The sequence below is a fragment of the Thermobia domestica genome, chromosome 16, assembly GCF_964235325.1.
Source record: "Thermobia domestica chromosome 16, izTheDome1.hap1.1, whole genome shotgun sequence".
Classification (NCBI taxonomy): Eukaryota; Metazoa; Arthropoda; class Insecta; order Zygentoma; family Lepismatidae; genus Thermobia; species Thermobia domestica.
In genome coordinates, this window is record NC_137469.1 from 50,023,466 (window position 1) to 50,048,668 (window position 25,203).

A 25,203-nucleotide genomic window follows, 5' to 3' on the forward strand; every position below is an offset into this window, starting at 1 on the left:
TATATTCCGAGATACAAACACAAATTAATATTCAATGAACACTAACGGGATGTCAATTACTATATACAAGTGCCAAACGTTGAAGCAGTATCATCATCTTTGTGACTGTTTCTTGATAATTTTCGTTCGTTTCGCTACACATAACGCAAAAGAGTAGTAGCACAGTGGCAATTTATAATTTATGTTTAAATGTTAATATAATTATACACTAACTTCATCACTTCTAAAAGTGGACGTATATGTGTTCCGTAGACTCAAATATCCAATGGGAATTATCTACATTTAAAGCAATGTACTGAGCGGTTTTACGTATTAATATAATGATGACAATCAGTTTCGTAATTCAGACACATTATGACAGACAGTTTGTGGCTTTAGCACAACACAACTTGTCATCATTCTCGTATTATATCAAAATATTTGGAAATGTTTCACTTCACTAAAGAAGCCGATATATATATATATATATATATGTATATATATATATGTATTCTAAACATAGTTCAAAACATGGGCCGCGGAGGCTCAGTGGTAGTGATGGGCAGTGGGAATATTCCCGGTGGGAAGGAATTTAAAAATGGGAATATTCCCGGGTTTTTTCCCTGGCATATAAATTCCCGGGAAGGAATTTATTTCCATTTCTTTACTTTACTCTCCAAATTATAAGAACGATATGACCAATTACTTTATTTTCATTTATTATCATTTACTTTTACGTTTTAAGTAATTTGGAGGTTTAAAAATGTAATTAGTTGACTACCTTATATAACTAGTTTTTTTTTTTTTTAATTTTCATTTCCATTAGCACTAGAAAGTAGCAAAATAGTAATTTACAATTGAAGAGGAACCAGTTTTTAAAACAATCTAGAAATTCTGAAGAGATAGTGGTGAAGTACTATCAATACACCCCGGACCACCGTTAGTAGTAAACTTTGTCTGTCTGCTATCTCTGACTTGCAGTTTCTGAATAGGTACTCAGGCTTTTCTTACATGTGTATTAACGCACGAAATTCCGAGAAATGGGTAGGAAGAAAGGTCGTGTGTGGCAATATTACATGCAAAATCCTAAAGATAAGTCAGTATCTTGCAAATATTGTGGACATAAATATGTATGCGCAAATGCTGATAAAATGGTGAGACATATCTCAAAATGTTTAAGATGCCCATCGAAAATGAGGAAAGCTATTTCGTGTGGAGATTCTGGAGAAATAAATACTGGTATTATTAAAGGAGCAGGAACGAGTAGTACTTGCCTGAGTACGGAAATTATAGGAATAGAGGAAAGTGATATTTTCCCTGAAAGTCCTATAACAGGTGAACGTCATTCACTTTCCATTAGACCTTCATCTTCCTTATCATTGCCAGCAGAGGAGAAGAGAGAAAAGGCTTCCAAAATACGTTCTCTAGAATCCTTTATCGACGCTATGGATTCAAACGAAAACGTAAGTATCTTCTCTCAAGCAACGTTATCTTCTGTAGGTGATAGGCGCATGGGCCTATATCATATCCTCACTCTCGGTCAGGATTCCTGAGTTCTGAGATGATTGTTTGTTATGAGTTGAAAATATTCAAGACAGGGGAATAGATATATTGTTCACGCAATGATTTAGATAACGGGTTAAGTTCAGAGTCGCCCCTCCAGCTACGGCAAAATTTACTTACCTTGTAGATGAGTTTTCAACACTAGAATGGCGTCCCCTTTGTTGATTTCCATAGCAGTGAAGCTAATTCTTAAGACTGTATCTATGTTCACAGATGACTCTGCGTCTATAAATAAGTTTTCCTAAACATTATTCGTTCTATCTGAATTAACGCTTGTACCTGTAAATATAAATAAAAAGTGACCCAGTATTCCTAATCTGCACCCATTTCCGGTTTTAGCTGTGATCGTCATACAGCAGGAAGTGAGAATCACTTTTCTACAATCGATTAAGCATCCCAATAACGTATTTCATTCCTATCCTCAACTTTTTAATAAAACCCAAAATAGTAGAAATTTACATTTTCCTGGCATTCGTGGACATAGAACGAAAAGGAAAAATATAAAAGAAAACTATTTTCTGCAATCAATTAACCGTTTCATGAATAGTCGAACCAATAAAACGTGAGTTAATTATCTCAGTTTTCGGGATTTCATAAATAAGTCATATTCCATCGTAGTTTGTAGTAAACAGTTTCTCAGAAGTATTTTGACAAGGAATACTCCATAAATTATTTGCCATGATTTTTTTAGGTTAAATTTAGCTGTTTTGTTGATTCGTGGTACGATAAACGATATTGTAAAAAAAAAAAAAAAAAAAAAAAAAGTAGTATGAAAAGTATATTTACGATATATTCCGCTCGTTCTCTTACAAAATGACTTAACCGCATTTCTTCCTTTGTAGGAAAATCTGAACAAGATGCTGGCTAAAGCGATATATATTAGTGGAGCACCGCTCTCCATAGTTGAACATCCATTATGGATCGATTTCTTCAAGAAAATGAGACCATCGTATAAACTACCAACAAGGAGAGCATTGGCTAACACTTACCTTGATGGTGAATATGAAGACATGCAGTCACAATTACATCTGCAACTTCAAGAAGCAAGAAACTTAAATCTGCAGTTGGATGGATGGAGCAATGTGCGAAACGAAGGTATTGTTAATTTTATTGTCACGAAACCCGAACCTGTTTTTGTGGACTTTGTGAACACTGAAGACCATACGCAGACATCTGAGTTCTTAAAAGAAAAAATAATATCTGTTCTTCAAAAGTATGAACCCTCAAAATTTTTTGTAATAATTGGTGATAATGCTTCAAATATGCAGAAAACACTGAAATTGGTACAAACAAGTTACCCACATATTGTTCCGCTAGGGTGCTTTGCTCACACCTTGCATTTACTCTGTAGTGATGTTCTGAAATCTCATACAGCAGCGCAACTAATGGAAAATGTAACAAAAATTGTAAAGAAAATACGTTCTGTGCATCTTCTTAACGCAACATTAGTTAAGATAAACAAAGACAAAAAGTGTAATGTTTCTCTGAAACTACCAAGTAAAAGTCGTTGGGGCAGTTGTCTTTCATGTCTTGAAAGCATGATTACTTGCAAATGCAGCCTACAGACGTTGGCTGTTGAAGAACAAGCAACCAAAGTCTTACCTAAGGAAATGAGAGCAATGTTACTCGATGATACATCATTTTGGAGTAAGATCGAAAGTTTAATTACAATTTTGAAACCTATTGTGACCTGGATCTTTAAATTAGAATCGAATGATTCATGTATACATTCTGTCTACACTGGATTCTACGAGATTGAAAGCAAGATCTCCGAGGCACTTTCGTCAGCGTTGTCGACCAGCGAGCAGTCTGAAGTGCTTAAGAAAACGAGACTGAGAAAGGAACATGCTTTGAAGCCAATACATCTCGCAGCTTCACTCCTGGATCCGTCATCACAAGGACACAATTTATCTCCAGGAGAAACGATCGATGGCATGGAATTTATTCATCATGTTGCTTCAAACATGCAATTAGATACAATTTCAGTCATGGAGGATGTCGCACGTTTCAGATCAAAACAAGGATTGTTTAATAAAATGTTTTTGTGGACAACAGCTGAAACAATAAGTCCGCTGTTATGGTGGGAAGGGTTATACGGTACTTCAGAATTATCAAAAGTGGCTGTGCGCATTCTTTCCGCTCCTTGCACGTCTGCAGCAACAGAAAGAACTTTCAGCACGTTTGCCTGGATTCACTCTAAGAAAAGAAACCGTTTAACCACTGAAAGAGCTGGCAAAATTACTTACTTGGCATATAACTGGAAACTGCTTAATAAGTCAGACACGTCCAAAAAGGAACATGTAGAGAAATCACGTGAAGAGGTGGAAATGATCCAAAGTACATCTACGAAAAATAACGAAGAATCTATCGAATTGGGCACCAGTGAAAGTGATCTAGAGTCAGATATCCCATACGAAGAATCAGATTTTGACCTGCACTTATCGCTCTCTGAGGAAGAATCAGATATTGAATAAAGCAATCTATGTAGTTACAAATATTTATACTTTTAAACTGTAATGTTTACATATCAAAATAATGATTCCTTTTCAGGATCTTTCATTAGTACCGATGTTTCCGGACCTGTGTTCATTAGAATTTGTGTGCTTCTTTTTGCGTGTATATTCATGTACCAAGCGTTGTTGGCGAATATTTGTAACAGCGTGTATATTATTCGAAATGGCTCATCTTCTTAAATTAGAGATTTAATAACACAGTAAGAACACACTAAGAAAGTATAGTGTACCTCAATTCAACATTTTGTATGTATGTCAAACATACACTGACAACCTTACGAATTTTTCGACACACTACGTTTCCATTCTGGCAGTTACCCAGCTAATTTGTTTATGACACTTAAAAATTTAATACCTTTATAGTATCAGTAGCAGTCAAGTTTTTACAGACTCCACTTACGAATAAATTTAAACTGTTTAGCTGTGTAAAAGTATGATTTTATATCAAATGTTGTCCATACCAAATGTTTTTCCAATGTGTTTACTTGCATGAAGCATATTGTAAATATATTTACATTTATGCGTACTCTCTAAATATAATCAAATAACAAATACCGTTCAAAATATACATTTTAGAGAACCCTCTGGAGACAACAGTAATAAATATACTGTGATTATACAACGAATTACCTTTGAAATCATAATATAGTAATAGAATGCAATTTTCTTTGTAATTGTACATAAATTCCCGGGAAAATTCCCATTTTGGGAATCTTCCCGGGAATATTCCCAGGGAATATTCCCAAAAAATATCTTCCCGGGAATTTACCCATCACTACTCAGTGGTAGAGGTTCACCTCTGGTGCATGGGGTATCGAATTCAAACTCTATTTCCGCCAATTGAACTTAGTGGTGGACAAATACCGTGTGCGTGGGTTTCCTCGGGATTCTCCCGTTTCCTCCCACTGTCTTAATTCCACCATTTCATTCATTACTCATCATTACCATCTCCTTTAGCCTAGCCGGCATAACCGTGGGACGTAAAACTCAAAGAATTCATTTTATTTTATCCTTCCTACTTCCGTATCAGACATCTATTTTCTTTCCCAGCTCCCCTGTTCTTTCCCAATCTATTCATGTCATGTTGCCTTGATGTGATTTTATATCACGAATGCTATTCCAAAAGTCGATCACATTTTGGTATGGATGTGCTAGTTGCTGGACGTGCGCCAACAACTAGTGCGGTAAAACCGGGCAAAGTGACTTATTTTACAAAAACAGTACCTACAATTACAAAAACAATTAAATCATGTTTTTAAAACTGTGGCTGCATTAACAGATAAGTAGTGCATACTTTTGCAAAAATTTGTTCCTTTGTGGTAAAATCGGTGATTTCTGTAAGCCTTAGGTCCCGGTTTTACCCCACTCTCCCCTATATATATACAGGGTGTTAATGAACTATACCGACAAACCGTAAGAGGTGATTCCTCACATCAAAATAAGAAAAAAAGTTCATATGAACCTATGGCGAAAAGTGCATAGTTTCAGAGCTAGGGCTGTCCAAAATCGCGAAAAAGCTAAATTTCAACAGGTCCTATTTAGAATTCCAGAAACTGTGGATCGTGGTCCTTATGAGCGTAAAGGAAGCCATGCATACACAATCCAAAATGCATATTTCGTCAATTTTCAATAGGTGTACAGGACATTTCTTACAAGGTGCACTGAGAAAAAAAATGTAGGTGGCATACTTAAAAACGTAGGTTACATTCGTAATTCCTGTAGTTTCTGGACTTAACGTACAACCGTATATAACATCCTGCAGCAAACGTATAGCTGAAAAAGTATGTATTATACGTACTGTCTGCACAAGTGCAATGACGTCATTCGTGTGACGTTATCTGCAGTAACAAGTATATACGGAGGTAATATCTAGCTTTGTGACGTCAGGGTCGTGTGTAGCATGTGGGTTAATAATGACGACATACACTGACTATCAGGACGGAGCATGATTTCAAGAAGTATGCAATATACGTTCTGTACGTATGTTTCTTGCGTTCAACCCCGAGACAGCATCTATATTGTACTTGTGCCCCATACGTACGACTAGATACAGTATACGTATTGTACGTATGTATTACACAGATTTTCCTTATGTCGCACACAGCTTGTCCAGATACAGCATACAGAATATCCGTATGCACCATACAGAGTGCACATATGTAGCTTACAGACTGTCTGCATGCAGCATATAGATTATACGTATGTCGCGTACAGGTTGGCCATATGTAATGTATAGATTGGATGTATATAGCTAATAGGTTGTACATATGAAATATACAGATTTTACCTGTATCGAATACGTATTGCCTTCTTGTAATGTATGGATCGGACATATGCAGGATCTAGAGTGTACGTATAGTGCACCATTATTAAAGTGCTGCAACATACTGCAAAGTGCATGATACATTCTTACTGTAATGTTGTCAAATATTGTTTTACTCTGTATGAAAACAAAAATAGCTTAAAATATGGTTGATCTCCTTTGTGCCAATAATAATAAAATTAACAATACTACACTTTTCAAATCTTAGTTTGGAGCAGTGAAACTGTCCAAAGAAATGTATTTACCTGCAGGGTGTCCTATAAGTTTGGGCTTCCTGCTAATTCGTTGGAAAGCTACTGCAAAGTCAAGTGTTGAAAAGTGACACAAGCGTTAATTTTAAAATTATGGGCACAAAGCAGGGGCGGATCCAGGACGGACTTCTGGGGGGGGCGGTCGGCGGTAATACTGCTACTTTTAAGAGCTCCAAACTTGTTATGGATGGGTTTATTTATATATAAAATAAGAAAGTTTCCTCTTGTGGGGGGGGGGGCGATCGCCCCGATCGCCCCCCTCTGGATCCGCCCCTGGCACAAAGGAGGTTAACCATATATTAAACTATTTTCGTTTCCATACAGAGTAAATCAATATGTGATATATTACTGTAAGAATTTATCATATGGTTTGCAGTTAGTTAGTTGCAGCACCTCAATAATAATGCAAAATGCACAGCCTTATACAATCCTATATTCAAACTCAAACAAGATTTACGTGAGTAGAGTGGGGTCACTTGCGGGTGTTTTTTTTCCTACTGCGCATGCGCAAACCCTGGACGCTGATTGGCTGGCGCAGGTCACGTGACCCGCCACGCCCCTTGACGCTGATTGGCGGGCCACGCCCCCTTGACGCTGATTGGTCGGTGTAGGCCACGCCCCCGGCCACGCCCCTTGACGCTGATTGGTTGGCCACGCCCCCTTCACGCTGATTGGTCGGTGTAGGCCACGCCCCCGGCCATGCCCCCTGACGCTGATTGGCCGGCCACGCCCCTTGACGCTGATTGGTCACGCTCTTTTATGACCTCCTATCTACTGCGCTGACTGGCTGGCAGCGGACCTCCGCTCAGTTCACTCCGATTGGCTGGCAGCGGATCCCCGCCCCCTTAACGGCGATTGGTTACGCTTAGGAGTACCGCGCTGATTGGTCGACGCCGGGCCCCACCCACCGCGCACACGCCACATTGCAGTAGAGAATACGAACACATAGCATAGCAAATAATACATAAGATTCGTTCCCTTTTATGAGCACTTTACGAACACATAGCAGATCGATAACACATTCTCCATCCACCTATTTAACATAGAACATATAGCATAGCAGGGGTGCACTCGTTCCCTTTTATGAGCACTTTACAAACACATAGCAGAGCAGATATCACATTCTTCATTCGCCTATTTAACATAGGGCATATTCGAACTAATAAAAGAGTATGGCATATTTTCCAACCCAAATTTAAACATAGCAGAATAAATAGAAGAGTATGGCTTATTTTCCAGCCCATTCATTCAACATGAGCAGTGGAACCCCTTTAAGCTGTGTCAAAAATTGCGATTTTCGAAAAAAGTTGAAAGTTGGCTAATGTTTACCAAACTTGGGTAGATTATACATTTGATGATCCATTTGATGATCCATTTGATGATTATACATTTGAATGCCGTTAAAATTTTATTTCTATCTCTCACTGTTTTCCCGATATAACGATTCGAATTTTTTCAAAATTTCGACCCATTTGGTTTCTGAGTTTTTGAAACTCTGTATATGTGCACTCCCCGCTCAAAAATGTGGCTCTATCTCTTACCACTTTCGAGATATGACGGTCTAGCGGCAAAAAATTTCGATTTTCGAAAAAAACGTTGAAAGTTGGGCGATGTTTACCAAACTTGGGTAGATTATACATTTGATGATCCTAAATCGAATGCCGTTAAAATTTTATTTCTATCTCTCACCGTTTTCGAGATATGACGATCCGAAGTTTTTTTTTGGCAACTTGGCCCACCCTTGTCGTACAAGTTTGAAACATGGTTCCATGGGTTCTTCATGTGTAAATTCGGCAATGGGATTTATAAAGGGGAGATTTTTTCGATTATTTTTTTGATATTTTTGACCGTTTTCGAGATATGGGCCATTTTATGATTTTTGGACACCAAGTTTTTTTCGGGGGCCACCATGGCCCCCCACACTTGTCGTACAAGATTGAAACATGGTTTCATGGGTTCCTCATGTCTAAAAACGACAAGGGGTGAGGTACGGGGGGATTTTTTCGATTATTTTTTCGATATTTTTTTTACCGTTTTCGAGATATGGACCATTTTATGAATTTTGGCTACCCAAAACGGACTTAGAAAATATTTACCATGAAAGACGAGAAACAGCACTTCAATGTGTTATGGCTGCTCTATTTTCAAGAGAAGTTTTTTTCGGGGCCACCGTGGCCCCCCACTCTTGTCGTACAAGATTGAAACATGGTTCCATAGGTTCTTCATGTCTAAAAACGACAAGGGGTGAGGTACGGGGGAATTTTTTCGATTATTTTTTCGATATTTTTGACCGTTTTCGAGATATGGGCCATTTTATGAATTTTGGCTACCCAAAATGGACTTAGAAAATATTTACCATGAAAGACGAGAAACAGCACTTCAATGTGTTATGGCTGCTCTATTTTCAAGAGAAGTTTTTTCGGGGCCACCGTGGCCCCCCACTCTTGTCGTACAAGATTGAAACATGGTTCCATAGGTTCTTCATGTCTAAAAACGACAAGGGGTGAGGTACGGGGGGATTTTTTCGATTATTTTTTTGATATTTTTGACCGTTTTCGAGATATGGGTCATTTTATGATTTTCGGACATCAAAAATGGAGGTAGAAAATATTAGCACATATCTTAGCCGTTTTTGTTTGGAGCCAATAGTAAATAGTTTTATTTTAGCCAATGAGATACTTGACTTGTAGATTTTGCTCCAATGAAAAAAAGTTTTATTTTAGCCAATCAGAGGAAAGCAGAACACTATATAAGGGGTGAGGTTCGAAGCAATTCTCAGTCAGTTATTCGTCGGCGTGCAAGAAGATAACATCGTGTGCAGTGTGTGAGAACAGTGAAGTGAATTTTGTGTGAATTAATGGTAAGCATTTTTTAACTTTGTCAAAATTTTCGGTGGTGGATTTTAAGTGTTCCTCATAACCCCACCCCGGACCGATTATTTTTTGAAATATACGTTGTGTTGAATACGATCGTGAAAACCACACGTCACAGCGACCGAAAATAAGTCGAATATAGATTTTTTAAGAATAAGCATTTTTTGAACTTTGTCAAAATTTTCGGTGGTGGATTTTAAGTGTTCCTCATAACCTCACCCCGGACCGATTATTTTTTGAAATATACGTTGTGTTGAATACGATCGTGAAAACCACACGTCACAGCCACCGAAAATAAGCCGAATATAGATTTTTTAAGAATAAGCATTTTTTAACTTTGTCAAAATTTTCGGTGGTGGATTTTAAGTGTTCCTCATAACCTCACCCCGGACCGATTATTTTTTGAAATATACGTTGTGTTGAATATGATCGTGAAAACCCGGTGTCACAGCGACTGAAAATAAGCCGAATATAGATTTTTTTTAAAATAAGCATTTTTTAACTTTGTCAAAATTTTCGGTGGTGGATTTTAAGTGTTCCTCATAACCTCACCCAAGATAGATTATTTTTTGAAGAATACGTTGTGTTGAATACGATCGTGAAAACCCGGTGTCACAGCGGTCAAAAATAAGTCGAATATAGATTTTTTTAAAATAAGCATTTTTTTTAACTTTGTCAAAATTTTCGGTGGTGGTTTTGCAAAGTAAAATTCCGTTTTTTTTCTATTTACAGGTTTAGAAAGAATACGTTATTGGGAAAAACACTAATTGGTGTTCTATAGTTGGAACAGTCCCAATTACTTTTTTCTTGCAAATACCTGATTTTTCCGAGAAGAATTTTGCAAAAAAAATATAGCGTTACAGTGAATAATTGTTGAACGTTAAGAATAATAGGTTATTGGGAAAAACACTAATTGGTGTTCTATAGTTGGAACAGTCCCAATTACTTTTTTCTTGCAAATACCTGATTTTTCCGAGAAGAATTTTGCAAAAAAATATAGCTTTACAGTGAATAATTGTTGAACGTTAAGAATAATAGGTTATTAGAAAAAACACTAATTGGTGTTCTATAGTTGGAAGACTACAATTAAGATAAAACAACAAGCATTAACGATTTTACAATATTCTAAAAGTTAGATAAACAGCAAAAAAAAATGGAGCGATTTAATATAATATCTGAATCTCAGCAATATTATAGACAGTTTAAAGATAATGGGAATTTACTGACAATTGAATTAACTCCTCCCCCGAGGGAGAAAACCCCCTTGAATGGGTAGAAAACGGTATTAATGATTTGGTACGGTATGTAATGAGAGGTGTGCTCCCTCATCATCGTGTAGGGTTGACTTTTATCAACCAAAATCACCCAGATAAACCATTCTATTTGTCGTTTCGAACTGCTAATAATATGACTGCTGAAAATGTGTGGGGTGCGTTAGAAAAAGTAATTCAATCCAATACTTCATTCTTATATCAAGATCGCTTTATTCTCTATTTTCACCACGTCGAATTACCTATTGGTATGGGACGAGTGAAAATGAATTTTTCTGACATAAACGAGTACATAAAACATAACAGAGGTATTATAGTCATTAAAAACCCTGAATACTATTGTTTGGGTCAAGCTCTGGTGGTGGCTATAGGGCTTATTGAACATAAAAATGATACAAAAGAAAGAGATAGATATCGAAATCAATACGCAAAACATATGTTTCAAAAGGTATCCGAACTAAGTGAAAAGGCTGGTGTTAGCCTAGAGAATGGCGGGGGGATACCGGAATTAAAAAAATTTCAGGCATATTTAGCGGACTATAAAATCACCGTGTATGATGGGTTATCGGGAGAAAAAATATTTTTTGAGGGTCACGGTCATGGCAAACAGATTAATTTGTTATATATTAACAGCCATTATAACGTGATCACTAGCCTAACAGCAGCCTTTTCATGTGTTTACTACTGCGAAGAATGCCACAAAAAATTTCAAACTAAAGACAGGCACGTAGGGAAGTGTAAAGCTTTATGCAATAAATGCCAGAACAGACCACCATGCACAATTACGGAACGTGTAGTATACTGCCGGGAATGCAATAGATGTTTTTATGGGCCTCAGTGCCTCAAAAACCATAAGGCTTCATTGTGCGATATTCTGAAGGTGTGTCCTCAATGTCGTAAAGCCTACGTCGTGAAAAAAGGGCGGAATCCACATGTCTGTGGGGAGGTATTCTGCACAGGGTGTAATAATATGATGCCGTCAGGCCATTTATGTTATATACAACCCTGCCGAATGCGTACCCCACAGAAATGGCTATTAGTGTTTTACGATATCGAGTGCCGCCAAGATAAAGAGATAGCCGGTGGTATTTTTGAGCATCAGCCCAACCTGTTAGTCAGCCAACAAGTTTGCTACTGTTGTAGAAACAGTGAGACTGAACGGTGTGGTGTATGCGGCGATAGAACACATGTATTTTACGGGGACAAATGCATCGGCGAATTTTTAGACTATTTAGCACAAAGGCGTTCTGAAATAAATAAAATAGTCGTCGTGGCTCATAACGCAAAGGGCTACGACGCCCATTTTATTTTACGCGCAATGATGCTTCATAAAGACTGGACGCCGCGAATTATTATGCGGGGGTGCAAAATTTTATCGATGGAGTATTTATATTTAAAATTTATCGATAGTCTAAATTTCTTGCCGATGCCTTTGGCCAAATTAGGCGACGCGTTCGATTTGTCCGTCTCGAAGGGTCATTTCCCTCATTTATTTAACGCAAAAGCTAATCAGGAGTATAGGGGTGCTTTACCGGGTATCGAGTATTACGATGTGGGGGGTTTGAAAAAGAAACAGAAAGAGAAGTTTTTGCGTTGGTACAATGAGGAAAAGGAAACACTTGGAGAGACGGGTTTCGTTTTAAAAGAACAACTTATAAAATACTGTATGAACGATGTGGACGTGCTGCGCAATGCCTGCGTAAAATTTATGAACGAGTTTGAGGCTATTTCTGGCGTCAACCCGTTCCTCGAGACTATAAGCATTGCCAGCGCGTGCAACTTAATGTATCGAAAAAAGTTCCTGCGACAAGTCACCATTGGTATTATCCCGCATAGTGGCTACAGGTGGCGTGATAATCAATCTGTCGGCGCCGTTCAGTGGCTCGTGTACGAGGCCGACAGATTGAAAACACGAATCCAGCATTGTGGTAACGGGCGAGAGGTTGTGGTGAGAGGAGGATATAAAGTGGATGGATATGCACACTATAACGGAGAAGAACACGTTTGGGAGTACCAAGGGTGTCTATTTCACGGGTGTCGGGAGTGTTACCCCACAGGCCGTGACAAACCCATATATAATGACGCGTACACTACTTTCAATATGCGTTATGAAAGTAGTGTAAACAAAATTAATCGTTTAAAAGAGCTGGGTTATATAGTCCATGAAATGTGGGAATGCCGGTGGCGTGAGTTTTTAAAAGAACACCCACCGGTGAGTATATTTGTAAAAAACCACATCATGACTAAAAAGCCCCAATTCACCCGCGGGATGCCCTGTATGGCGGTAGAGTCGACAACGTGAAACTCTACAGAAAGGCGAAAGAGGGAGAACGTATCATGTATACAGATATAATCTCCCTCTATCCTTACTGTTGTAAGGTGAAGAAATATCCTGTGGGTCATCCGAAAGTGTATGTAGGTGATGACGAGTGTCCCGATATTTCAGCGTTTGAGGGAATAATAAAGTGTTCGGTTTTACCCCCGGCCAATCTCTACCACCCGGTGCTGCCCTATCGGAGTGGTGGAAAATTATTGTTCCCCTTATGCCGAACGTGCGCGGACACTCTGAATGGAGAAGAAGAATGCACCCAGCTTTGGGAAAGAGCTTTGACTGGAGTGTGGGTTGTAGACGAAGTGCGGGTAGCTGTCGAGAAAGGATATAGAGTGCTAGAAAAACACGAGGTATGGAGCTATGAGGTTGTAATGTATGACGCTGAAAAGAAAGAGGGCGGTCTTTTCACGGAATACATTAACCTGTTTATGAAGATCAAGACTGAGTGTAACGGTTGGCCTGCAGGATGCGTCACCGAACGACAAAAAGACCAGTTCATACAGGAGTATTATGAGAAAGAGGGTATCCGATTAGACCGGGAAAAGATTATGCGCAACAAACCTAAGAAACGAATTTCAAAGCTAGGAGTAAACAGCCTGTGGGGTAAGTTCGCACAAAGAGAAAACATGGAGCAAATCGCTATCATTAAAACTCCCGAGGAGTATTTCGATAAATTAACAAATCCAAATATTGAGGTTAATTCGTGTATTCCAATCGGCGACAAATTCCGTGTGCTCAACTGGAGTGTTAATGAGAGCGTTATTGCTCCTGCTAAAAACATTAACGTGATAATCGCCGCATACACCACGACACACGCTCGCCTCGAGTTATTTCGTTATTTGGATTTACTTGGCGAGCGTGTGTTATATTATGATACCGATAGTATTATTTACACTCAATCGCCTGGTGAGCCACAGTTAAAAATAGGAGTGCATTTAGGGGAATGGAAGAATGAGTTGGCAGAATATGGTCCGGATGCATATATCGAAGAATTTTGTGCTGGTGGTCCCAAATGTTACGGCTATTCTGTTGTTAACACTCTTAATGGTAAAACAAAGACAGTATGTAAAATCAAGGGAATCACACTGAATAATAAAACATTAAAATATGTTAACTTTGAACAAATGAAAGATATGATTTTAAATAATTCGCCTTCTATTAGCGTTCCTCTCGGTCGACAAATTGTACGTACTAAAGATTATAAATTGATTACTAAGCCGGAGGCGCATAAAATCTATCAGGTTACTGCTAGTAAAAGGAAACGAATAGAAAATTTTGATACACTTCCCTACGGTTATAAAAGAAATCGAATAGGGTAAATACAGTATTAGTAGAAACGATAGTTTTTAATTAAGTAGAGAGTAAAAAAAATGGATAATCAAATTTTAAATCAATATTATTATTATTTCAATGAACTCGAGGTATGTGTTGGTCTAGCATACGATGATGAGGGAGAATTTTCTGTTATTATCACTTTACATAATTACTATGATCGTATTCGTCTTTCACCTGATGAGTGGTATACTTTTCTATCATATTATTCATATATTGAAAACTACTTTAATGCTGATACAAATTCTTCATTGCCTACACAATTTTTCATTAGTGAAAATTATAAAATATCATTGTCAGGTACTCTTAAAGGTATTCGTCAGTGTTTTATTCGCTCGTCAGATGACGATAGTAATGGTCAGGTAAATTTCTGTGTTTGTAAATGGCGAAAACTCCAGCTTCATTTGCCGTGCATTCAGCGGACCATAATTACTTGTTCTCAATTATGTAAAGTTGTAAACATGCCTGAAAAGTAAAAATAATAATAATATGTTATTATATTCATAATTATTTTGTGGTGTAACAGAATATGGAGTTTCAACACCCATTTACTTGTATTATAGCTGGTCCCACTGGGTGTGGTAAATCATATTTTGTAAAAGAGTTTTTAAAACATTATGCCGAAAAATGGAAAAATATAGTATGGTGTTATGGTGAGTGGCAACCTCTGTATGAAACTCTATCCTCAGGTTGTACATTTAAAGAAGGGCTCCCCAAAATAGATGATTTTCCAGCACATGCTGGCCCCCATCTGGTAATTATTGACGATTTAATGCGAGAATGTGATACACGAATTGTTGACTTTTTTACTAAAGGTAGCCACCACCGAGATTTAAGTGTTATTTTTATAACACAAAATATGTTTCATCAAGCTAAAGGTATGCGAGACATATCATTAAATTGCCATTATATAATATGTTTTAAAAACCCCAGAGACCAGGCTCAAATTAATTATCTAGCACGCCAATTATATCCTGGTAACACAAAATTTGTACAGGAAGCCTATCAGGACGCTACACAAGATCCTCATAGTTATTTGGTTTTTGATTTAAAACAGGGCACTCCCGACGAACATCGTGTTCGAACAAAAATTTTCCCCTCAGATTCTTACAATTATGTTTATGTACCGGTAAAAAAATAATCTCAATAACTGATATATTTTAATACTCAATTTTAATATAATAGCTACAAAAAGAAAAAAATGATTAGCAAAGAGAGTGCACATTTACTAAAACTTTTAGCAAAGGCAAAACCCAAAGTACGCCAAGCAATTTTACAAAATGCTGATCCCGAATTAATTCGTTCTATTTGTGAATGTTCCTATAACGTATTACAAGGAAATGTTCCGTTAAATAAAAAAGAGAAAAATAGATTAAAAAGGTATAGAAAGGAATTGAGGTATTTAGTGAAAAAAGGTCCATCATTAAAACAAAAGAAAAAACGAATAATTGTACAAAAAGGTGGGTTTCTTACTGCTTTGCTTGCACCTATTATTGGAGGTATACTATCTACTTTAATTAAATAATTATGCAGCATGCACAAAAGCTTGTTTTAATTGCACCAGAAAAATTGCACCAATATCAAACTATATCTAATTTAGATGATGAGATGAAAAATATTTTAAATAATAAAAATATGAGTGTTGAAGAAAAATGGATACGCTATAAAGAGGTGTTACAAAAATATTTACACATTGTGCAAAAACCTACTGCAACAACATCAACTAGTGTTGGTACTAAGAAGGAGGAGGAGGAGGATGAGGACGATGAAATACTATCTACTCTCCCCGAAAATTGTCTGCGTAAAGCAAGACCTTTATTACGTAGATTAAAACAAAATTCCAACATTCATTGGGATGACAGTGGTAATGTTAATATTTATAATAAATTAATTCCTGGAGCTAATATAGTAGATCTAATAGCAGATTTTGTCAGGTATCGCAAGAAAAATATTCCCCCTACAGGTTGGGAACCCTTCGCTGAACTGTTAGCAAAATCCAATATACCTTTAGAGTATATAGGCAACCCACAACGTATAGAATATATTCGTAAGCTGACATCATCTGCTGTTGCTGCTGCTGATCCAAAACAGGAAGAAGAAGAGGAGGAGGAGGAGCCACCACGTAAACGTAAAGTTGTCAACAGATGGTGTGATTATAAAATATGAAGAAGCTGGCCGCTATTTATTATAACCCTTCACACCCTGCCTCGTTTTCAACCGCAACGTCATTATGGAGAGCTGTGAAGAAATCTATTCCTTTACACAAAGTGCAACAGTGGGTAAAAGAACAGTCGGCTTATACTCTGCATAAGCCAGTACGTAAAAAGTTTCCACGTAATCCCTATTTAGTGTTCAATATCGACGATCAGTGGCAAGCTGATTTAAACTATATGCACAGTCTGCAGAAGTATAATGATGGTAATAGGTATATTTTAACAGTGATTGATTTGTTTAGTCGTTATGCCTGGGCTGTGCCTGTACGTACAAAAACTGGTGAAAACATTATAAAAGCATTTAAGCAAATATTTGCATCTACACGTCGTAGACCCTTACGTCTACAAACAGATAAAGGTACAGAGTTTGTTAATAGACCATTTCAGTTATACTTAAAAAAGCAAAATATTAAATTCTTCACAACACAAAACGCCGATATTAAAGCAAGTGTGGTGGAACGTTTTAATCGAACTCTTAAAGAACGAATGTGGAAATATTTTACAGCCAAGAAGACTTACCGATACATAGATGTGCTATCGAAACTTGTTCAGGCATATAATTCTAGACCGCATAGAGCTCATCAATTACCACCTGCCAGTGTGAACCAGGACACTTTTCAACAAGTTTGGAATAAATTAATAAAACCAATGCCACATACTAACATTGCAAAATATAAAAAAGGTGATACTGTGCGCATTACTAAAGCAAAACGGCATTTTGAAAAAGGGTACAAAGAAAAGTGGACTGTAGAAATATTTAAAATAAAACAGGTGATACATAAGGAAAAGAAAGTGGTTTATGTGTTGGAGGACTTAAATGGTGAAGTAATTGATGGTACATTTTACGAAGAGGAATTACAAGGAGTGCCTCTGCCTAAAGTTTATGAAATAGACGAAATTTTAGAAGTTAAAGGTAAACGTGTACTTGTTCGTTGGCGGGGATATCCCCCTTCCTTTAATTCATGGATTCCTATGTCACATTTAAAAAACATTTAGCCACAATACAATATTATAAACAACTGTTCTATCTGTGTATATAGGAAAAAATAATAATAATAATGAATGATCCATACTTTAAATACTATACTCACCAAGCAGGAGGTGGTTATAACGTGTATAGAGGTGCACCATATCAAGAAGGTTATGGTATTGGAAGTTTTTTAGGTGGTTTATTTCGAAGTGTATTTCCGTTAATTAAACAAGGAGCAAAAACTGTTGGTAAAGAATTGTTACGTACAGGAATTAATGTAGCTGGAGATGTATTAGGTGATAATAGACCTATTGACGAAGCTTTAACATCACGTTGGCAAGAAGCTAAAAATAATTTAAAAACTAAAGCTCAAAATAAAATAAATCAAGTGTTGGAAGGATCTGGAAGAAGAAGAAAAGTTCATTTTGCAAAGACGACTGGTGGTAAAAAGAAAAGGAAGAGTGATATTTTTGATTAATATGGAACAGACTAGCTTTTATCTTACACTACCGAGTAACAGTTCTATGGAGTATTTTCCACAAAATACTTTGTCATGTTATACTACCAAATTATATCAGCCATTGGTGTTAGATAAAGGTGAGTGGGAGACGGCAGTTGTTGAAGTACATTATACAAATTCATTTCAGAATGTTTCCAAATATACTAATAATATTTATTACCGTCTCATGAATACAGAAAGCTGGAACATAACTAAAATCTTACCAGGACACTATTATAATGTTGATGATATTCTATCTCAAATTAATCATAAAAGTGATATATTAAATTTACAATTAAAAGTTAAAGCATCAGTAAAACGAATTGAAGTCAGTAGAGTAATAAAAGATCAAGAGAGGCGTATAGAAGTACGTCTATCTCCTGAACTAGCCAGAATACTAGGCTTTGATCACATACAACAAGAAGATATTGCAGTTGTGCATCATGCTCGTTATCCACCTGATTTACAAAAATCGCTACCTACACTTATGTATATTTACAGTGATATTGTAGAACCACAAATGGTGGGTGACACAGTAGCTCCATTGTTACGTATTATAAATACAAATATTACAGAGTATGGTATTAATAATGTACATATTTTTGACAATCCTCACTATGTCCCCGTGCAACGTAAACAATTTGATCAAATTATTATTGATTTAAGAGATAGTACAGGTAATCCACTTCCTTTCCAACATGGCAGTGTATGTGTAAAATTACATTTTCGCAAACGTAATATGGTATTATAAATTTTACCATGTGTGAATATTAATAGAGAGAAACGAAAATGCAGTGTGAGTGTATGAAATCAGAATTAGATTTATTTGCTGGTTTACCCACTCAAACCAGTATTATAGGTAATAAAATAGTTCCATATAAACCTGTGGCTTCGATAGCTGATAATGCACCAATAGAATTTGTTGTCCCCGGTCATGGGGATGACTATATTGACTTATCGCACACAATGTTTTATATTAAAGGTAAAATTACTAAATCAGATGGTTCTAATTTAACTTCTGCCGATAAGAAAATCGGCCCTGTAAATGATTTTCTCAATGCAATGTTCAGTGAATTGCAATTATATTTAAATAATCAACTTATTTCCTACTCTTCACACACATATCCATATCGATCGTATATTGAAAAACTACTAAATTATAATGCTGAAGCTAAATCAACGCATCTTCAAACATCAATGTGGTTTAAAGATACTGCAGGACATATGGACAGTGTGACCGATGCTAATGTAGGATTTAAACAACGTTTTCTTCTCACTACTTTAAGTCAGTCATTTGAATTATTGGGTTATATTCATGCTGATATATTTAATCAGGAGAAATTTTTACTGAATGGTGTACAACTGCGCATTAAACTAATTCCAGCTAAACCTACATTCTGTCTAATGGGTGACACAGATGCTGATGGAAAAGTTGTAATTACAGATGCAACATTGCTTGTGAAAAAGGTTGATGTATCACCAGCAGTTAAAATAGCGCAAAATAAAGTATTACAAAATCCTAAATTTAGAGTAAAATATCCTATAACAAAAGTGCAAGTGAAGACTGAAACGCTGCCACAAGGAATTATGGATAGTACACTTCCAGATCTATTTTCAGGCCTAGTGCCTAAACGTATTATTATTGGTTTTGTTACTAATACTGCTTTTAATGGTACTTATCAGACAAATCCGTTCAATTTTCAACATTTCAATATGTCATTTTTTACACTGTATGTTGATGGAACGCCTGTGCCTTCCAAACCACTACAACCTGATTTTGATAATAAGCTATATATACAAGCATATTCCACGTTATTTACAGGTTCAGGTATTTATTATTCTAATCAAGGTAATAATATTTCACTAGCCGAATATCCTAATGGTTATACTCTACTGGTGTTTGATTTAACTTCCGATTCTAGTGCTAGTGCTGGATTTCATACTAGCCCACAACGGCAAGGAAGTGTACGCCTAGAGGTTCATTTTAAAGAAGCACTGCCATCTCCTGTAACAACAATTATTTATGGTGAATTCTCTTCAGAATTAGAAATTGATTTCCAGAGAAAAGTATATATTAATTAAAAATGTTAAATACAATTGAGCTTTATGAAGCATTACAACAAAATTTGCCTAAAGATCATTTTATTGGTGTGTATGCCGCCGATGAGTTACCTTTGTTTATTCATACATTTCCAGCCGCCATAATTATAAATACTGATTCTAGTGATAAGCCTGGTGAACATTGGGTTGCTGTTTATATATCTAATATGTGTGTGGGAGAGTATTTCGATACCTATGGTATACCTCCCTATATACAACATCATATAAGGTTTTTAAAACGAAACTGTCTGTATTATACATGGAATAATAGACGTATTCAAGGTGATTTATCTCGATTTTGTGGACATTACTGTTTTCTATATCTAGCATGTCGTGCATCTGGTTATTCACTGCACGATTTCTTAAACAAATTCTCACTCACCAATATTGATGCTAATGATATTATGCTTTATTCATTTATGAGAGTATGATGGTATTATTTTTTTAAACTCCGCCATTGCCGGTCCCAAGCCCTGGATGAGAAAGGAGGAGGGTTGGGGGGGTGTTGCTACCCCCGTAAAAGAAAATAAGCCATACTCTGCTATGCACTAGGATGAAGAATGTGATATCGGCTCTGCTATGTGGTTGTAAAGTGTTCATAAAAGGGAACGAGTCTTTGCTGTTTAAAAGAGTGCTCATAAAAGGGAACGATATGTGCTATGTTAAATAGGTTGATGAAGAATGTGATATCTGCTCTGGTATGTGATTGTAAAGTGTTCATAAAAGGGAACGAGTCTTTGCTGTTTAAAAGAGTGCTCATAAAAGGGAACGAGTCTCTGTGTAATATGTGCTGCGTTATGTGTTCGTAAAGTGCTCATAAAAGGGAACGAATCTTATGTGGCATGTGGCAGGTGCGGTGATCCGGCGTCGACCGATCTGCGCAGACCGTGCGCGTGGTCCGCCAATCGGCGTCAATGGGGCGGGGTCCGCTGCCAGCCAATCGGAAGGGGGTCCCGCGCCAGCCAATCGGCGCGTACGGGGCGTGGCCGACGCCAGCCAATCAGCGTGAAGGGGCGTGGCCGAGGGCGTGGCCAGCCAATCAGCGTCAGGGGGCGTGGCCAAGGGGGCGGGGTCACGTGACCTGCGCCAGCCAATCAGCGTCCAGGGTTTGCGCATGCGCAGTAGGAAAAAAAACACCCGCAAGTGACCCCACTCTACTTACGTACAATCATTTATTAAGCTGTTATCATCCATTGCTTGTACGATATAAAGATTATTTTACCTCATTCTTTTCCTTAATAGTATCTTCTACTAAAGTGCAGTTGTTACCACAAGAGGCCTGAATAGAATTTTCCAGAAATAACTTCTCTGTACATTTTAATTAACAGGTTTTTTTTTTAAATGTCGCAATAATTAAAAGTGTGGTGTCAGCCGGAAACGCATTCGCTTACAATATTATTCCTACTCAGTACTCGCCATTAAAAATGAAACACCAAGAAGGAGACTGGGTAGATGCGCCAAAGTTCCCAGGCCGATACCTAATAGTAAGTGCAGAATACTCTTAAACGTTCGCTGTATTCGCTGTGTGACAACGTGGTGACAGCGGAGGCGTTGTGCAGCCATCGACTAAACATATTTATTCTTCCCTGCTATAGACATTCTGCAAATTTGGACTTTCCTGGATGCATCCTTCTTAGTGCAACATTTTAAGGAAAGAGCAATTTAACAGTCTCATACATTGCTTAAAGAAAGAGCCATGATTCTCAGAATTACTCGGAAGATATATATACACAATAATTTAAAACGGTTATTTCAAACTTTGCAATTCAAAGCACGAAAAGAACTATAGATAAAGGAACACTGATTTTAGCCAAATAGTAATTAGTAAACTCAATCACACTCAGTACCATTAGTTGCTTGGTGTTATCCGTAAGTCAGAGATCACGGTATCTCATTTCGTGTAGATTTTTGCATTTGTTTAACGCTAAAAATGTATTTTATCGCTAATTGAACCCAGTACCATATATATACCGACAGGACGTACCTTAGTCACAAGGTGACATGAGTGAAACACTAAACTATTCGATTGACACCTGCGGCCTTGTCAACACTAGAGAAAGTTACAAAGTGATTAAGTAAATACGGAACATAGTTCATACAAAGTATAGCGATGTATGAAGTCTCCGTTTCATACGACTTGGATAAAGGATACATCTGAAATAGCAACAAAGAAATATATAATGATTTCTCTGGATAATTTGGATTAGTCCAGAATTCGAACACACACACGCTGGTAAGTCCAACATTTTTTTTTAACTTCTTTCTTCGGATTCCCAATAAAGTTGACTACTGAAAAGCTGAGTTATAGATTCTGTATTAAAACACACCTTCGCTAGACATGTTCAGTATACACATTGTCTTACATACAGAACAATACATTAGTTATTAATGCATGTCTGAAATAATAGTGCTTCGTATAGAATTTTACTTCATCCAATCGCAATAGCACAAAGATAAAAAATATTGCTAGGGATAATGTTCTTATTACAGAGAAAAAGAATTAAAATGACTTAACATTAACAATCATTTTCTTTAAACAGAGATAATATTTTATTATAATTTATGGAAGAAAGAAATAATTTGTAGTACAGTATCTTTATTAGGGTTATATATTCGTACAAAATAATGTAAGTACAACTGAGTCTGTCTTCAGAAAGGGCGTACTTTTAGTCACAACCTACACTGCTTCTTTTGACTGTCTTTCAAGCAGAATCCTGGTTTGATGCACGAAATACCTGCAACAAAAATCAGAAAATATTTAAAATGTTATATTCAGTGTGCTTAATTTGGTTGTACTTAACAATACAAAGTATCTTAACATTTTTGAGATTAAATGGACAAAATCTGTTCGGTCAGGTATGGACTTTTGGGTTGCACGTAGAAAAACTATGAAGTGTTTATTGATGCTGAACAACAACTCAAAATGTATTACCATTCAAAAGTAAGTGGGTACCTCAATGGTGTTCGGGCTACCATGGGGTACCTAATGTCTGTATTTTTTAGATATATGAAAATATATGTCTCTAAAATGTAAGGAACTGACATCTGTTTACCGAAAACCTCAACTCGGTAAGCCTTATGGATATCGAGATATGGGAAAATAAAGAGCGACACTACAGAACTGTGGAGTTTGCGTACTAGGTGGTGCAGTTTCGGAAACGTAATTACGAGGGCTTACAACAACCTCAAAAGTAGTTTCAATTAAATACACTACACACACGCCCTGATGGGGGTTTTCGGGTACCATGATATTCCCAGAACTCTCATTTCTAAATATTCTAAAATATGTCTTAATAACGTTTTAAAGAACGTTAGAGGTGTGTGTTTACCGAAACCGCAAGTCGGTACGCCTAACAGTTACCGAAATATGGTGAAATAAAAAGCGACACCATAGGTACGTGGAGCTTGCATATTAGACAGTACAATTTAGAAAATTAATTAAAATATGACTATCAAGATATTGTCAAATAAAGGGAGGATCCATATAGTTATGGGGTTTTCGTGTTAGGTGGTAAAATTTCCGAAACCGGTCATGTAAAGTTAATAAGCATCAGTAGCAATTTCATCTTAAAATAATTAGGTATTTCCATGGAGTTTAAGAACATCATGGGGTCTACCAAGATTAAATTTTAAAAGTTTTGTAAAATATATTTTGACATTTGTAAAGAGTATTAGAAATATGTATTTACCTAAAAGTTCCAGCTAGTACATCTAGCAGCTAGAGAGACACCATACAATAAAAGCGTATTAGATCTTGAAATTTCAGAAAACAATTATTGATCCTAACAAAAGTTAAACAAGATGGTACTTCTATGGGTTAAGTGAGAACCTCAGACTCGTCAGTACAATTTCGATCGAAAGATTAATTCAGCTCTAAATTTTCTTTGGACAATTCCAAGCGTTCATCGGGCTCTGAAATAAAGTGAACATTTTTTGTCAAAATCTAATATAGCAAGCGAGATATAAGGAATTATGTATTTTATGACGTCGTAAAAATAGAGACCCACATGGATTTGTACTTTTGAGTATTTGCTGTAAGAAGAAGAAATTTCAGAAAACAACCGTATATACCTTAATAGACAATTAAATGGGCGGGGGCACAGTGGCTTAGTGGTAGAGTGCTTACCTCTGGTGTATTGGGTTCTTGGTTCGATCCACGGCCAAGTCAGTTTGTAGTGGACATCGTATTCGTGGGTTTTCTCGGGGTACTCTCCTCCCACCTTTGTATTCCATCAATTCTGTCAACAACATTCACTTGCTTTAATCATAATCTCCCTGAGACTAAAATGCATAATCGTGGGTCGTTACACTGAAATATTTCCTTTTATTTAATTTTAAAATTAAATAGGGAGTTAAGTATGATCGTATTTCTATGGGTTAAGTGAATACTCCAATAGTTTCTGCAAAAAAAAAAAAAAAAAAAAAGATTAGTTAAATACCCTACCACTAAGCTACTGTGTTCCCGCCCACTGAATTGTCTATTAAGGTATATACAGTAGTTTTCTGATTTTTTTTCTTATAGGAAAGACCCAAAAGTACAAATCCATAAAGATCTCTATTTTCACGTCATAAAATATATAATTCCTTATATCTTATTTACTATCTTAGATATTGACAGCGAATTTTCATTCTTTTGCACAGCTCGATGAACCCTTGGAATTGCCTGAAGAAAACCTAGGACTGAACTAATCTTTCGATCGAAATTGTACTGAGGTACTGATTTAACCCATAGAAGTACCATCTTATTTAATTTTTTGCGACCAATAATTGTTTCCGAAATTTCAAGCTTTTATTTCACAGTGTTTCTCCAGATGTTCGATGTACTAGCTGGAAGTTTTGGGTAAATACATATTTCAAATACTGTTTACAAATGTCAGATTATATTTTCAAAAGCTTTTAAAATTTAATTTTGGTAGACTCCATGATGTTCTAACACCCCATGAAGATATCTAATTACTTTAAGATGAAATTGCTACTGGTGTTT

At 36.7% G+C, this 25,203-nt stretch overlaps 1 protein-coding gene across 1 annotated transcript; it reads left to right on the forward strand.

Moving 5' to 3' along the window:
• Positions 1–1,172: 1,172 nt before the first annotated feature.
• Positions 1,173–4,016, forward strand: LOC145672471 (uncharacterized). The gene is made up of 2 exons (XM_081741631.1): positions 1,173–1,442; positions 2,385–4,016. The coding sequence occupies exons 1-2, from the start codon at positions 1,173–1,175 to the stop codon at positions 4,014–4,016; spliced, it is 1,902 nt and encodes a 633-aa protein (XP_081597757.1).
• Positions 4,017–25,203: the final 21,187 nt, after the last annotated feature.